Here is a 17,337-nt window from a genome sequence, read left to right as displayed (position 1 = left end):
TGTCAACAACTACAGACCAGTATCCCTTCTTTCTTTTCTCTCCAAAACTCTTGAACGTGCCGTCCTTGGCCAGCTCTCCTGCTATCTCTCTCAGAATGACCTTCTTGATCCAAATCAGTCAGGTTTCAAGACTAGTCATTCAACTGAGACTGCTCTTCTCTGTGTCACGGAGGCGCTCCGCACTGCTAAAGCTAACTCTCTCTCCTCTGCTCTCATCCTTCTAGACCTATCGGCTGCCTTTGATACTGTGAACCATCAGATCCTCCTCTCCACCCTCTCCGAGTTTGGCATCTCCGGCGCGGCTCACGCTTGGATTGCGTCCTACCTGACAGGTCGCTCCTACCAGGTGGCGTGGCGAGAATCTGTCTCCGCACCACGTGCTCTCACCACTGGTGTCCCCCAGGGCTCTGTTCTAGGCCCTCTCCTATTCTCGCTATACACCAAGTCACTTGGCTCTGTCATATCCTCACATGGTCTCTCCTATCATTGCTATGCAGACGACACACAATTCATCTTCTCCTTTCCCCCTTCTGATAACCAGGTGGCGAATCGCATCTCTGCATGTCTGGCAGACATATCAGTGTGGATGACGGATCACCACCTCAAGCTGAACCTCGGCAAGACGGAGCTGCTCTTCCTCCCGGGGAAGGACTGCCCGTTCCATGATCTCGCCATCACGGTTGACAACTCCATTGTGTCCTCCTCCCAGAGCGCTAAGAACCTTGGCGTGATCCTGGACAACACCCTGTCGTTCTCAACTAACATCAAGGCGGTGACCCGTTCCTGTAGGTTCATGCTCTACAACATTCGCAGAGTACGACCCTGCCTCACACAGGAAGCGGCGCAGGTCCTAATCCAGGCACTTGTCATCTCCCGTCTGGATTACTGCAACTCGCTGTTGGCTGGGCTCCCTGCCTGTGCCATTAAACCCCTACAACTCATCCAGAACGCCGCAGCCCGTCTGGTGTTCAACCTTCCCAAGTTCTCTCACGTCACCCCGCTCCTCCGCTCTCTCCACTGGCTTCCAGTTGAAGCTCGCATCCACTACAAGACCATGGTGCTTGCCTACGGAGCTGTGAGGGGAACGGCACCTCCGTACCTTCAGGCTCTGATCAGGCCCTACACCCAAACAAGGGCACTGCGTTCATCCACCTCTGGCCTGCTCGCCTCCCTACCTCTGAGGAAGTACAGTTCCCGCTCAGCCCAGTCAAAACTGTTCGCTGCTCTGGCACCCCAATGGTGGAACAAACTCCCTCACGACGCCAGGTCAGCGGAGTCAATCACCACCTTCCGGAGACACCTGAAACCCCACCTCTTTAAGGAATACCTAGGATAGGATAAAGTAATCCTTCTAACCCCCCCCCCCCCCCCCCCCCCCCCCTTAAAAGAGTTAGATGCACTATTGTAAAGTGGTTGTTCCACTGGATATCATAAGGTGAATGCACCAATTTGTAAGTCGCTCTGGATAAGAGCGTCTGCTAAATGACTTAAATGTAAATGTTAAATGTTATTGAAGACAGTATGTCCCGTCTTAAATTTTATTGATTATTTACGTTAAAAAATACCTAAAGTTGTATTAGGAAAGTAGTTTGAAATGTTTGGACAAAGCTTACAGGTAAATTATGAGAAATTTTGTAGTCATGTTGCGCGAGTTGGAACCGGTGTTTTTCTGGATCAAATGCGCCAAATAAATGCACATTTTGGATATATATTGATGGAATTAATTGAACAAAAGGACCATTTGTGATGTTGATGGGACATATTGGAATGCCAACAGAAGAAGCTCGTCAAAGGTAAGGCATGAATTATATTTTTATTTCTGCGTTTTGTGTCGCGCCTGGAGGGTTGAAATATGATTGTCTGTGTTTGTTTGCTGGGGTGCTATCCTCAGATAATTGCATCGTTTGCTTTCGCCGTAAAGCCTTTTTGAAATCTGACATGTTGGCTGGATTCACAACAAGTGTAGCTTTAATTTGGTGTATTGCATGTGTGATTTCATGAAAGTTTAATTTTAATAGTAATTTATTTGAATTTGGCGTTCTGCATTTTCACTGGATTTTGGCCAGGTGGGACGCTAATGTCCCACCTATCCCAGAGAGGTTTTAACAAGAAATTTGTGGAGTGGTTGAAATATGAGTTTTAATGACTCCAACCTAAGTGTATGAAACTATGTATATACATACGCATATATATTTTCAAAAGTTTGGCGTCACTTAGAAATGTCCTTGTTTTTTAAAGAAAAGCAAATTTTTTGTGTTTTGTTAGCTAATCCAAGTTTATTATTTTAAAAGGCTAATTGATCATTAGAAAACCCTTTTGCAATTATGTTAGTACAGCTGAAAACTGTTGTTCTCATTAAAGAAGCAAAACTGTCCTTCTGTAGACTAGTTTCAGCATTTGTGGGTTCGATTACAGGCTCAAAATGACTAGAAACAAAGACTGTCTTCTGAAACTCGTCAGTCTATTCTTGTTCTGAGAAAGTAAGGCTATTCCATGCGAGAAATTGTCAAGACACTGAAGATCTAGTACAACGCTGTGTACTACTCCCTTCACAGAACAGCGCAAACTGGCTCTAACCAGAATAGAAAGAGGAGTGTGAGGCCCCGGTGCACAAATGAGCAAGAGGACAAGTACATTAGAGTGTCTAGTTTGAGAAGCAGACGCCTCACAAGTCCTCAACTGGCAGCTTCATTAAATAGTACCCGCAAAACACCAGTCTCAGTGTCAGCAGTGAAGAGGTGACTCCAGGATGCTGGCTCTTCGCTTCTTCATATACAGTGCATTCGGAATGTATTCAGACCCCTTGACTTTTTCCACATTGTGTTACGTTACATCCTTATTCTAAAATTGATTCAATATTTTTTTCCCCTTTTCAATCTACACAACTTATGTTTAATACATTTGGAAAAATTCATGAAAACCTGTTTTCGCTTTGTCATTATGGGGTCAGTGAAGTGGATTGAATACTTTCCGAATGCACTGTACCTTGAAAAAAAATGGATCTGAAAACCAGTTAGTATCTGGTGTGACCAACATTTGCCTCATGCACGCATCTCCTGTACGAAGTTGCTGGATATTGGTGGGAACTGGAACACGCTGTCGTACACGTTGATCCAGAGCATGCTCAATGGGTGACATGTCTGGTGAGTATGCAGGCTATGGAAGAACTGGGACATTTTTAGCTTCCAGGAATTGTGTATAGATCCTTGTGACATGGGGCCGTGCATTATCATGCTGAAACATGAGGTCATGGCGGCTAATAAATGGCATGGTATCGCTGTGCATTCAAATTTCCATTGATAAAATGCAAGTTTGTTCATTGTCCATAGCTTATGCTTGCCCATACCATAACCCAACCGCCACCATGGGACACTCTGTTCACAACGTTGAGCAAACCACTCGCCCACACAGCGCCATACACATGGTCTGCGGTTGTGAGGCCGGTTGGACGTCCTGCCAAATTCTCTAAAAAGACGTTAGAGGTGGCTTATGGTAGAGAAATTAACATTCAATTATCTGGCAAGATCTCTGGTGGACATTCCTGCAGTCAGCATGCCAATTGCACCCTCCCTCAAAACTTGACACATCTGAGGCATTGTGTTGTGCACATTTTAAAGTGGCCTTTTATTGTCCCCACAGCACAAGGTGTAATGATCATGATGTTTAATCTGCTTCTTGATATGCCACACCTGTCAGGTGGGTGGATTATCTTGTCAAATGAGAAATGCTCACTAACAGGGATGTAAACAAATTTATGCACAAACTTTGAGAGAAATAAGCTTTTTGTGCATGTGGAAAATGTCTGGGATCTCTTATTTCAGTTCATGAAACATGGGACCAACACTTTACATGTTGTATTTATATTTTAGTTAAATGTAGTTGACACAGTTCTGTTCAAAGACCAACAGCGCTACCAGTATACTAATGCTGCTCCCAGAACAGCAACATAAAAGATGACACAGTACAATTATTCTCTTAGAGTAGCAGAAGACCCTGTTGGCTCAAACTGATCTCAGAGCAGCAATATCTACTGTGGTTGACACAGTTCTGCTCCAAGAGCAGCAGTGCTCCCTGTTCATTCATGCTTCTACTAACACAGCAACATATTTATCTGGCTAGCTAGCCTGAATGCTTAAATTGGTAACCTAAGGCTAAAACTAGATTGCTAGCTTGGTAACTAATGATAAACTATGACAGTTTAGCCTTAGTTACCAAGCTAGCTAGCTAGCCTAACAGTTGGCTAGCTAACAACATTAGCTCGAAAAACACATTTTAGCTAACTAACTCCAGCTTGCATCACATTTAATATTTAATCAATTATTTAGACTAGCTGGAAACAGGACATTGATGTGCAAAATGAACAACTTGCTAGCTATATTGAACAGCCCTTCCCCCCGCCACTCTGTTTGGTATTCACGTCACCTCTCCATTTTCATTGGTTGCCTGACACAACCAATCATAATCCTTTCTTCTCTGAGAAAATGTTTGAGTAAGTCAAATTCCCATGAGCAACCTGCTCATCCATGTGATTGAGACAGCGAGTGGTGATCTGATTAGTCTTTGTGCCTCTGAGGCCCCCTGGTCTCATCTTATAACACGCTACACGTGGATCTCTCTCCTCAGGCCTCTCTTCATCATGATTTCTCTCCCACCTAAAGAGCAACGTCTTGAGGGAATTCGCCTGTGCTGAGCCCCACTCCTCCTCTCTGCATCACAGGCCTCCCACTCTTCCTCTCCTGTTGCTCGTGTGTGCTGCATGTGAACACAGCGGTTCAATTGGCCAGACTGATGGGATGTTGTGTCTCTGCGTGTTGTCTTTATGGGGAAACATCATTCTGAATGGCAGGATTTATTTTTAAACCTCAGACGATGATTGGTGTGTCCGGATGAATCATATACCCTTTGTGGTGGGGTGCGTGGGTGGGGGAAGAGAGGGAGAGAAGGAGAGAGGGAGCAGGACAGGAGATGGGTGAAATCTGATCGCTAGGCCCAGGCCAGGCTGTGTCACTGACTCATCTTTCTTTTTGCGATGGTGGTGAGGGGCGGGGAACGAGGGAGGGAGCCAGGGTCAATGAGGTCATCATGTCTCGTGGCTGGCTCATGACTCACACGCCTTGGCTCAGTGCATGCATGGCAGGGGCAGCAGGATGGCACACACACACGTGACATTACTATAACACCCCTACACTCTATGCATGTAGCCCACACACTGGCTTGAGGGAGGTTTTAGTCCTGAATCATAGTTGTCTGCCAAGCAAATAGTTGGAGAAAGTCCCTCCCCTTCTGCAAACAGAGGCCAACTTTTGCATCCTCTAATCAGATGCAACACTTTTCTGCTGGAGGCTAAACATGACATCAGCAGAAGGCAAGTGGCTACAGTCAGTGGACTGTAGACTTCCAATCCTAACAGTCTAACAATGTCGGTTATGTCACTGAAGCTGGACTGTGCTCAAGGTGACTTCCCACTGAGCACAGATGTCAGTTTAGTTTTAATTTATACTTGGTTGCATTTTCAACTAACATGAATTCAACATGAAATTAACAAAAGATCACCATGTCATTGCATTTAGGTTAAAAGATGTGTGGGAAAAAATAGGAAATGCCGTGGAGTTTATGACTTTTTGCTAATCCAATCAGTTTCCCACGTCGATTCAGCGATATCACATAGATGAATGGTGTGTCCGGATGAATCATGTTTTGGGTTGAAATAATGTGGAAACTATGCTGATTCAACCAGTTTTTTCCCAGTGGGTTTGTTACAGAAGTAAAAGGTCCGGGTCTGGTGTTGATTAAACAAACAAGATATATGGCTTATAGCAGCGATATGAGATTCAGCACAAGATTCAGCACAAAATTATGGCATTCAGCACCACAAAATAGTGGACAGCGGCCATCTGTTACAACCCGTCCACACTCGGCGAATCTCAAGATTAGTACAGCTAGCCTGCTGCAGCTATCTTACATTTTTCAACCCAAACCTTGAGAATTATAAATAATAGGAAATTATTCTGCAAGTGATTAAACCATACATTTCCGGTGCCCGTAATTGTTTGAAACGGTACGCCTACAGTGCTCAAGGTGATCATGCTTTTCTGATTAGCTGCTTGTGTTTTTATAACATATTTTTTTATTTGGGGATTTTCTTGGCAATTGGAATTCATTTATGGGTAAATCTCATAGTCCATTGGATTATCTATTCAATAAATAGGATTGTAACATCTCAGAGTAATATAATTCAAATAATCAAATCCGTATAGTATTAACGTAACCAGCACTGCCAGTGGGTAGACCGCCACCCACAGAGATCTGTAGCTCTTCATTTTATCCTCAACAAATCCCAATTCTGGTCCGGACACCTACACAGCTTTTTCACCACCGCTGTCATCACTACTAGAGGGTCCCCCGTGTTGCGTAGGGGTTCCATGACTCACCACGCTCCATTGTTGAGCACCCCCGTCGTCCGCCCGCGACTAGACAGCGCCGTTGTTAAAGTAATGAATGTGTAATCTATTTGCCCATTATTTCTCCATGTCAAGGTTTAGCCCGATTGATTGTGTTAAATTGAGATGAACTGCTGGAAATCAGATGCTTTGGGTAATGGCATGTTGACCTGCTATTACGCACATGTAGGTGTTTAGCCTGTGTCACGCTGCAAGGGAAACAAACACATCAAGCAACACGTGTGTGTATGGGCCATAGTCATCTGTAGGCTTCACACGTCATTAAAATAATACATTTATCTGCATTGGATGCCTCAATCTTCTGGATGTCCTTAACTGTGAGGCCATAATAGTGATATGGATGTGTGGTTTACATAAATTAATCAATAATCGTGATTGCAGTGATGAAATGACATCGCAAATTATATAGGCCTATCATGTAACACGACAGGACATAGGCTATTACCCTACTTAGTACTATCTGGCCTCATATTGTAAACACTATAGCACACCTTTGCAATACTGCACATCAAATCAACAAAATGAGGATCAAGACTTATTGAAATTAATAGCCTGATGCATATTCATTGAGATTTTGAGACCAGCTTATTATGCTTGAATGGTTAGTTATAAAACATTGTTTGTAACACCTTTTCAGCCAACCACTTTCACTTGTCATCAATAATCCCCCATTTAAAAGTTGGGAGACATTGTATTTTGTGCATCATAATAAGTTATTATCTGAGCGAGATATACAATCAGACATCATCTTTATTTATGTCCATTCTCTGGTGCTAATGAAGGACTTTTGCTGAATGTAATTTCCACAAAAAGTACCATGTCTATCTCTGTGTTCAAGAGGCAACAGGTGCAATCTACCAAATTAATTGAGCAGTTTCAATAACAATGCATATAATATGTGAGCTATTGTCTAGATTAAATATGATTATAGACTAACTTACTGTCATTATCAAAATCTGTTTTAAACATGCAATATATTTATATGGGGGGGGGGGGGGGGGGGGGGGGTCAGTGTCTGACCAATAAAAATGTAAGACTATTGTTATTTATCTATACTGTTTGGGAGGTCATTGAGGGATTGTCGTGTTCAAATAAGCAAATGAACACATATAGCATTGATTCAGGAATTGAGGAAGCTTAGAGGTTAGATTGACATACACAAGCCAATGAACTGAACACATAGTAGTCTATAGACTCCAATTAGAACATGAACAGAAAATGCTGGGTCATGATTTCCTCAGGCCAACCTCAAAAGTCTCCACACTCCTCATTGAATGGTGACTATTTCCCAAATCATCTTTCTTCTGTCTTGTCTTTCTCCTTCACTTTGCTATGATTAACTGCATGCCCCTGTGGCACCTTCCCCCAATTAAAAGTTCCTTTCAGCAGCCTCTTGTCTTGTGTGGAGAGAAGACCATTTCTGTGAGAAATATCTGTGTGCGCCTGCCAGAAAATACTGTCTGCTCGTTGGAAGCACACCCACACCTTCTCCACCCGCACCAGTTTTATAAGATTGTGTAGGGTAAGTCTATAGTATGTGTGCGTGTGTGTGTGTGTGTGTGAGAGAGAGAGTGTGTGAGAGAGAGGGGGGCATTTGGCTTACAGTCAGTTGCCTATTTATTGCTATTAGATTGAAATGGCTTCTCTTAGGGTAATAAAGTGATGATTATTTGACGTAAGCCTTTATTGTTAGTAGTTTGGACTTGAATCGTGTGGAGCTTATGACCCTATGCAATCAATACCAATAGGCTATCTGTTTCGTGCTGCAGTAAAGGATTTGAATGTCTGTAGCCTTTAAGACACAGTTGGCTATTTTCTAATCTATTACACTTGCATCCTCGCTTCAAGAGCGTTGTTTAGTATACTATTACATTTTCGTACATCGACTTTGCTAGAACGGGTTCTCAACCTGAGGGAAATCAGTGGTTGTGCACTGACCCCTCGTGGATACAACCAGTAGGCTACTGTCACAGAAACGAGGAAAACATGAATGAAAGCAGTGCGCAGTTTAGGCCTACTTGATGAAGAAATCAGAGACGCGCGTTGTCATGGCATTTGGCATTTATGACGTAAGGATAAAGTAGATCGCAATGTTCTAGATCAATTTAGCGCCATTCGCGACACCATCTATGTCGCTTTCTCCCAAATTCCCATTTCTGATCGGTTTCTATCATCTGAGTCGTCTGCGGTCCAAAATTATTATTTTATGTGCGAGTGTTATATAAGATCAGTTCTTGTAAGTATTGACTGTATGAATTAAAATTATTTTATTTGAGTTGTTTTATCTAATGAAGAAGCTCTCAAATATGTTTATTATGACCACTATAGTTAAGCAGTCTGCCTGCATTTTGATTTATTCTCATAAATCAATGATATATCACCTTGATTAATGCTGTAGGCTACTGAATTACTTCTCATGATTTGGTTTGTTTCAAAAGTTGGCCTACATCAGATCTACCATCAAGGGAAAGTATGGAGACTCCGGAAAGTGACCAGTTCAATCCTACTCAGGAAATGCAGTGTCCATCAATTGTGGTGTGTATTTTTCCACATGCATGGGTTTTGCGTACTGTAGGGCAGGCAATGTCATTCTATGCTTCCCTCATTCATATTGTAGGAAACCACTTGGAGTGATGTTTATGCCACTGCCCATGTTAAATCATCACCCTAAATAAAATAAAGACAAAATAAAGTTATGTAAGAAAGAATAGACCGACAGAGTTCATTTCAAGAAGTGAAGAGTTATTTCGATAGTCAAATCTATGACTTGAATTTGGTTGACAATAAACGTATAATGTTAATGTCGTAAACCACAAGGTTCCATGGTTGAGATGTGTATAGGCTGTGGGGTCCACCCTGGTCATTCCCTAGCCACACCCGTAACCACTTCCTTGTTTAGAAACCGACTTGATTTTGCAATTTCGTTTGTGACTCTTGGCCTGATCCTACAATCTACATGTGAGTGCATTTTGGGGAATTTTGGTTAGATTCTCTATGGCAACTGATTCATCTGTGAATGCACGTGATGCCTTTTAGTGCTGATTGACAATTAAAATGTTGTCTGTGCACTGGATGAAGGGCAGGCGAAGTGTGGAGATGAAAAGTGTCGCGAAGGAGTTCTTCTGTCTCACTGGTGAGACGGACCAAGGGAGGGTGAGTGTGTCAACACGTGGAGCCAGTATGAGGAGCAGCCACACTCCTGGACACCGCAAAGGGTGTGAATCTGTGCTGCGCAGGTGAGTACTTCCCGTTTATTGGCATGCTAGTTAAGTATAGGTAGCAGCGTCCCGGACTGGTCTCGGAGTAGTAGGCGTGTCGAAAGAAATGGGAAAAATACATTTTGATTGAACCGGGTTTTTGCCAGTGCCACTGTTTAGAGTAGCCTATTTTGTTCAGTCGCTTTTCGGAAGTGCATGGAGGATGCTAAAGCATTTTTAATCACATACAACTCAAACTTTTATGAAAGCGAACATGGCAAATTGTTCCCCTTGTACTAAGTGCCATGAACAGTATTGTTTAGTCTCAATAATTTTCACCTACACACCTCTAACTTATATTAAAGCAATCGTGACGAAACATGAAGATCTGCCTTCAGGGTAACCTAATTGTAATCTCCTGATTTTGTAACGTGCTAGTAGTATCAGACGGGTATCAGTGTAGGCAATTTTCCCGGGAAGCTCACTTCGTAAATTGGTCATCAACTGCAGCCAGGCACGCAACCCATGTCTGCCCTTGTGTTTAGAAATGGGGCATCGACAAGTTTAATAATGACATTGCTTACACTAGCTTATACAATTGCAATGGAATGGGATACATGTAAAATGTTTACAACATGAAAGCATGTTAAGATACGTGCATTTACATGCAATGTTTTTCCACTGCCTGAGTTATTTCACGACACCACCATTCTGAGTTTCCCAAACGTCCTCAAATTAATTTCGATGCGCATTCATACACAGTCATGTTTCCACAAATATCTGCACTCGCTGACAGAAAGTCAGACCAATACATGTGCGCTTTCGATACGCCTACTTTCTTTCGACACACCCAGTCTCTGGCCGCCATATTGGGCTGCAGCTATCCCCTTCTCATGCTAGTACTTACAGTGATTGGCCAACATAGGCCATGAACTGGTGCTTTCAAGACAACTGGGAACTCGGGAGGAACGATGTCATATCATGACGTCAGTGATCTTCAGGTCAGGAAGTCAGAGCTCGAGAAAGCTACCCGAGTTCACTTGGATTGTTCAAAACTATTTTTGTCATGAACGCTCGGGAAGTTGGAGAATTCCGAGTTTCCAGTTGTTTTGAACGCGGCATTAAGAATCAAGAGACTTCTTTCAGGACTGTGACCTTGGATTATAATGATGGTGATGACTATGATGATACAGAGGGAATCGCTGAACATACAACAAAACCAGAAGTCACAGAAGGTAATAATTATTTCACTCTGTACAATACAACTAGCATAACAGATAATAGGCAGTGGAAATAATGTATCAGTTATTGACACTTCTCTCAATTACAGTCTGTTTGCTTCTGTGTTTAGAATGGATGTCAGTCATGGGGGCAAAACTCCCAGAGTTACCAGTTCATAAAAAGGAGACCTCAAGAACGGTAAACAAGAACAAGGACCTCCCATGACGCAGACACAGAAATATAGAATTAATTGAACAATTAAAACAAATATAGAAATAGAATTGATTTTTGAATTTCAGAAATGTGAGTCACCAAAAGAATATATTCAGCTCCAAAGTGATAAAGGTACATTGTACACTGTAGACATAATCATGATGTTCTGTTACATCAACAACTACCTATAATCTCTCATGCCAACTAAGAACTACCTAAACAGACTGACACTTGTTTTGTTTTCAGTCAAAGAAAGAACTAGCTTATGTCCTCAGAATGCCAGTCTGCAGTACTTGGCCTATAACTTTTACAATTTGAACTGCTCTCCTACAGTATACTGTAAATGTTGGCATTTGAAAAAGCATGACATTTTATTTTATAAGGGATGAGTGTACCAGAAACACAGACAAGGATGAAAGATCAGGCCAAGATACTGGTGAGTCACAACGTACCAGAGGAGGCTGGTGGTAGGAGCTATAGGAGATCTGGCTTATTGTAATGACTGGAATGGAACAGAGTCAAACATGTGATTTACATATGTTTAATGTGTTTGATACGTTCCGTTTTTTTCCATTGCTGCCACTTCAATGAGCCGTCCTCGTATAACTCCTCCCTCCAGCCTCCTCTGCAACGTACTGTCTGAATCAAGGACAAGTGCCCATAATTACCACCCGTACGTCATTATACACTCTTTCCCCTTGTATTTTCTCTGAAATTTCAGCATGAATGTTGTATGTTATAATACGTTAAAAAACTTGCTCGTTACCTAAGGTTATGCCATACTTTCTGTTTCATGTTCTTGCTTGATGTAGATAGGCTCTAGCCAAGTACTGCATTTGAGATTTCTCAAAACCTACTGAAAGCCCTTGCTGTTAGGGCCGCTGTGGTTCACTGTGTTTACGCTATCTGCTTTCAGTTACCACTAAAGCCTTTCAGTGAGGGATATGAGGCTGCATTCCTCAGGGACAGAAGTGAGATCATTATTATTATTATTATTAGTCATTTAAACATTACTGTTACAAATGGAGGTATGCGTTATCATCAATCACATTGATGACATAAGTTAGTTTCAAGAGATTTGAGTCTCAAACATTGATTATGATAAATGACACTAAGGGAGGTTGAAGATGGGTCGTCCCCAGGCTGGTGTCGTTTAATCAGTATAATTACAAATAATCCTTGATCATAGATCATTTTTATGAAATATCTGCCTCCCATTGAGTCATCCCATGATGTCTGTGTTTTGGTACTATCATGATGATGGAGTGTCTTAATGGAGGTTTCCTCTGTGAAGCCACCTGGTTTGTGTCATGGTCCTCTGTCACTTCCTGTGTTTTGCAGTGCGAAGGCTCTGCAGAAGATCAGGACCTCCTTTCTCGCTGTTCTCCCCTACGGAAAGCCTGCAGGACATAGTGTACAGGAAAACCAAGCATGTGTTTGACTACACAGTCACGGACATGAAAGACAAAAAGCCTGGTGAGTCAGCCTGATAGTGGGATTTGAAAATAAAATGTATTGAACGCTACAACAAAGAGACAGATAGGATAGCATCTATTGGAAAGGCCTGGGGCCCTATTCAGTCATAATCGGTCACAGGCGTTCAGGATTAATGCCAGAAAATATATTTGTATATAAGTATAGTAGTATGATCTTTTTTATTTCACATGCTTTGTACTATAGATTAAATTAATCAAATGATGCCACATTTCAGATGTTTCAAGGTGTGGTTCCAATCTAAGCCAATGTGTTAGACCAGCCCCCTTCCCAGTACGGAAGGGCTTCAATGTATCCACATCTAGGAACAGCCAGGTGAGTAATATACTGTAACTGAGATGATGTTCACACACACACACACACACACACACACACACACACACACACACACACACACAATGGTACAGTGGTAACCTGTATTTACCTTCTTTTTCAGAGAAGGGAACAATCAATTTATCAGATGACGGTGATCAGAAAAGATCATGGTAAGATCCTATACTAATTCCCTGTGTTTTAATGTACAAAGAAACACACTGGACATACCCAATTGTAAACTGTTCTTGTTCCCACTTTAGTCGGTAGGCCTTTACTGATGCTGAAAGGCAATGCAAGTCTAACCAACATTGATGGCAGCAACAACACGGATTCATTTGCTTATTCATCCAGACTCACAAAGGTATCAGAACCCTTTATTGATATCATGTTGGTATTGATATAGTGAGAATGTCATTAAAGTTTTACAGTCCTGAATAAACTAAGCAACATTTTTATAGCCGTTGGCTTTTTTTACTGACATCATTGATAATGAGCCAGTAGTGGTACATGTACTAGCTTCAATTAAACACAGGAGGCCAGTGTTGCTCTACATTTGACTCAATCATCCAACATGCTAAGTTTATTCATATGTGGACCACGTAGGATAGGCTCTGCCATAACAAAATATATTGACATCTTTAATCTAGGGAAAACCATCAACCTCTTCTCAGCCAGGATCTGACATCAGGATCCCACCAGTAGTAACCAGGAAGCATTCTGCCATCATCAGAGAGGTAATCACTTTAGAAATTGGTGTGCCCCCCAAAATAAGCTTTTGTCCATGTTAAAAGAGCAGATCATGCTAATTTTGCTGTTTTTCTTTTTCATGTTGAACCATACTCCATGACCAATATGCTGTAACTTATAGGAAAGAAAGATGCACTACTACAAAGACCTGTGTCAGCAGGTGGAGGAGAAGAGACAACAAAAAGTGAGGGAGAGGAGAAGGATTACCACCGCCGAACAAACTGTGAGTCATCGCAAGCATAATGATTCTATGTTACCCATACCTTCTATATAGAGATCGGACAGGAACTTGTCACCTTTTTTAGTCACATGATCCTCATTTTTTCATGATTGTTTGGAATAATTATACACAACAATGGTCACTGATAGTGATTGACTCAATTGGAAGGACGGACATTGACAGATTGCACTTCAATCGCCTTGTCGTTGGCAGCACAACGAGACAATGCAGTTCTGCACCTGGGGGATGCCAGGGAGCGGAGCCCCAAACTACCACCTGGACTCTGTGAGAAGGAACAAGTTCAGTTGCACAGGAATGATACCCCAGGAACAGGTAACATATCAACATGACGTTTATGTTTAGTAGAGGAGACCAGGGAACAAAGTAAAAGTTTTAGGCTTTTGCTTAGTATGAAAATAATATGGGTTAGGATCAGGGTTAGGATTAGAATTTTAGGTAAGGATTTAATTGTAACAAATGTTACAATTAACCCCCATTACAACTCTAATCCGAGTCTTAATAATTATTGTCATCAACTATACCAATCAAAATACCTATTTTTATTGATAACAATGATACATGATTAGATACATGGGAAATGTTCTGCAGGTCAATAATCAAAAAAGAGAGCCAGCAAGAATATTTAGAATTCAACCACATTTTTTGGGGGGGGGGTCAATAAAACAATTATTTATGGATTTAAGCAAAATTTCCTAGGCAGGTACTGTAGATACATTAGCACATTGAATAACAGCCGTCAAAGTTATTTCTAATTTGAGTTATTTAGTTACTATGTGCCCGTGTTACTTTGTTCCCCGGTCTCCCCCACTACCATTCACTACATAGAAGCAGGTAACCTTTATTAACAGGTTTCAGGGCCCATATTCACAAGATGTCTGAGTTGGAGCACTAATCTAGAATCAGTTTTATTTATTTTAATTTTTTTCTTAGGGGAGAATAAGTTTAGCCTTTTTACATAATTAATAAGATTATATGGACAAGGGGGATCTCATCCTAGACCAGCACTCTTACTTCAAGACCATTTGTGGATCCGAGATTATATCCACTATACAGTGCATTCGGGAAAGTATTCAGTCTGCTTGACTTTTTCAAATATTTTCTAGCCTTATTCTGAAATGAAAAAAAAATAAAAAAAATCAATACGGTTTGACACAAAACCCATAATGACAAAGCAAAAACAGGTTTTGGGATTTTTTTGCAAATGTATTACAAATACAAAACTGAATACCTTCCGAATGCACTGTATAACTGTGCCTTGTAAAGAATCCGTCAATTTAAGCAGCATCCACCTGTCGGCCTTCCGCATCTCCGATGGAAGGTTGCCGAGCTACAGCGGTGTTTGTCAGACCATGAGACATCCCGAAAATCGGTCTTCTGACGAAACGGTTTGGCCTACGGTTTGACCTTTCTATTCTATGGAAAAGGGAGACTCTCACGAACACGATGGTGACTCATCTGAAGTTGGTAATGCTGATGTGCCAACTTCTGTCTGTAGTGTCCGAACCATTTGAGCTACAAACTCATTTTAAATCACCACCTCAAAACAATTCCACAATCCCCCCCTCCTCCTTAGACATTTAGAGGTTTAAAGAAGCCAGTGAAACGTGACACTTTGATTATAGATGATATAGCACCAGGAGTTACCCAGACTTAAAGCAAGTCTTGTTTGAGGTCATTTGAAAAAGAACAGGAGAACCGCAATACTCTAGGAGCTCAGATGCAATAATTTAATAACCAACGTTTCGACAGACAAGCTGTCGTCATCAGGGTATAATGAGAAACACTGCGGGTCACTAGTTTATATAGTTTCAAGGGACACACAGGTGTCTGTAATCATGGCTGGGTGTGGCTTGATTATATTGGTTAATTTACAGATATAAATAGAACATTTAAAAAGCATGAACGGATAACATACGATCATAGATACAATTTGGCTACATAGGCCTACAAACATTTACAATGAATAGCAAAATCACAAGAATGGCTTCAGATCAAAGTCTACGTTGAGACCGACGGGAGCAAGGGTCTTTAAATTAAAGATCCAGGCAGCCTCTCGTTTTAACAATACATTTTCCCTCTCCTAGGGAAGGGGACTTGTTCGATGCCGATATAATGAAGGGACAAAATAGAGTGGTTTGCTTCCAAAAAGTGGGCCGCAACTGGGTATGTAGAGTTTTTGCACCTAATGGTGCTTTTGAGATTCTTACTTATAATTCACGCTTCGTTTTACCCACATAATTTTCGTTAGTGGAGTTCAGTACGTGATAACACCTTTGACTGGGATCTGTTTCCCTGTTTGAGGGTGTTTGAAGGATCTGCATTTGTAAGAGCCATTACACTTGTAGTTTCCATCGGGGAGAGGCGCAAATAGACATTGTGCGGGGGTATTTTTGGGTGTTAAATCAGTGTTTACCAATTGATCTCTGAGATTTCTGCCCCGTGAGAATACAACCAAGCGAGGGTCTGAAAACACATTACAGATACTGTCATCAGATCTTAGAATGTGCCAATGTTTGTGAACGATTCCCTTAATTTGTTCAGAGCACTTTGAATAGCACGTTGTTTGAGGTCATAACATAGTCTGGATGCTGATTCATAGTGCCAATTAAACCCTGTTTTGGTGGATAGATGGACCTCTGAATGCTGTCTTTGTTCTCTCCTCAGCTCCGCTGTAAAGGCTTCAGCGGGATCCCTTTTCATCTGCATGTCAAATGACGTCCGTTTTATGGTCCCCAGCCCAGACGATTGATGCTCAGCTCAGACAACTGATAAACCCATTAAACTAACGCAGTAGTAGACCAAAACACTACACTCTGCTGACTTTTGTCCCATAGGTGGTAGATAAGTCATCGATTAGCTGGATTTCAGCACTCATTGGCACTTGTATCCATTGATTCATTTACTGTTTCAAACTCCCATGCGTGCATAACCACACTCAAAACAATTCTGGATCTAAGGTTTTACACATTCTGATGGTGTTCAAATCAGTTGTGATGGTAGTGATGCACATAAACAGTTTTTTTTTTATATATATATATATATATACACACACATAAATGGGTATATAACAATGGGAAGTGTAACTATAGTATTTACAAAAAGCTTTTCAACATGAGGACCGATGCACAAACGAGCACTGATACAGTAAGCTGCTCTTCAGGTGGCCACTAACATTTGTATATACAATGTACTACAATGATGACATAACATGCGACTATAGGTATTTTTATCTGTATAAAATATAGCTGATTGATCATTGTCTAATACATAGTAAATGTATGTTCTAATGCCTTATTGTCATCCACAAACTTCCTGTAAGGGTAATTAATTACGGTAAAGTTGATAACATTGAATAGGTTGTTCCTGTTGGTGCTGTCAGGTTGGCTTGCACATTAAAATCCAAGAGGGTGAGTCACTCTCTCTAATTGCACTGTTCTGTTGCTGTGGC

At 41.5% G+C, this 17,337-nt stretch overlaps 1 protein-coding gene across 1 annotated transcript; it reads left to right on the top strand.

The window, feature by feature from the left end:
• The first annotated feature begins 10,579 nt into the window (after nucleotides 1–10,579).
• On the top strand, nucleotides 10,580–17,304 carry LOC120050382. Its single transcript, XM_038996968.1, has 9 exons — nucleotides 10,580–10,893; nucleotides 12,434–12,568; nucleotides 12,804–12,901; nucleotides 13,023–13,071; nucleotides 13,162–13,262; nucleotides 13,549–13,635; nucleotides 13,770–13,871; nucleotides 14,082–14,201; nucleotides 16,554–17,304. The coding sequence occupies exons 1-9, from the start codon at nucleotides 10,725–10,727 to the stop codon at nucleotides 16,602–16,604; spliced, it is 912 nt and encodes a 303-aa protein (XP_038852896.1). The 5' UTR covers nucleotides 10,580–10,724; the 3' UTR covers nucleotides 16,605–17,304.
• The last annotated feature ends 33 nt before the right edge of the window (nucleotides 17,305–17,337 follow it).

Source organism: Salvelinus namaycush, chromosome 7 (assembly GCF_016432855.1).
Source record: "Salvelinus namaycush isolate Seneca chromosome 7, SaNama_1.0, whole genome shotgun sequence".
Taxonomy (NCBI): domain Eukaryota; kingdom Metazoa; phylum Chordata; class Actinopteri; order Salmoniformes; family Salmonidae; genus Salvelinus; species Salvelinus namaycush.
Note: the sequence above shows the minus strand (reverse complement) of the source record. Positions and strands in the feature narration are given on the sequence as shown.

What these genes read in the sequence shown, in the direction of transcription:
- LOC120050382 (XM_038996968.1), top strand. Translation starts at nt 10,725, where the DNA reads ATGAACGCTCGGGAAGTTGGAGAATTCCGAGTTTCCAGTTGTTTTGAA. An exon ending in AAAACCAGAAGTCACAGAAG is followed by an intron (nt 10,894 to 12,433) that starts GTAATAATTATT and finishes TGTGTTTTGCAG; the next exon opens with TGCGAAGGCTCTGCAGAAGA. An exon ending in CATGAAAGACAAAAAGCCTG is followed by an intron (nt 12,569 to 12,803) that starts GTGAGTCAGCCT and finishes GCCACATTTCAG; the next exon opens with ATGTTTCAAGGTGTGGTTCC.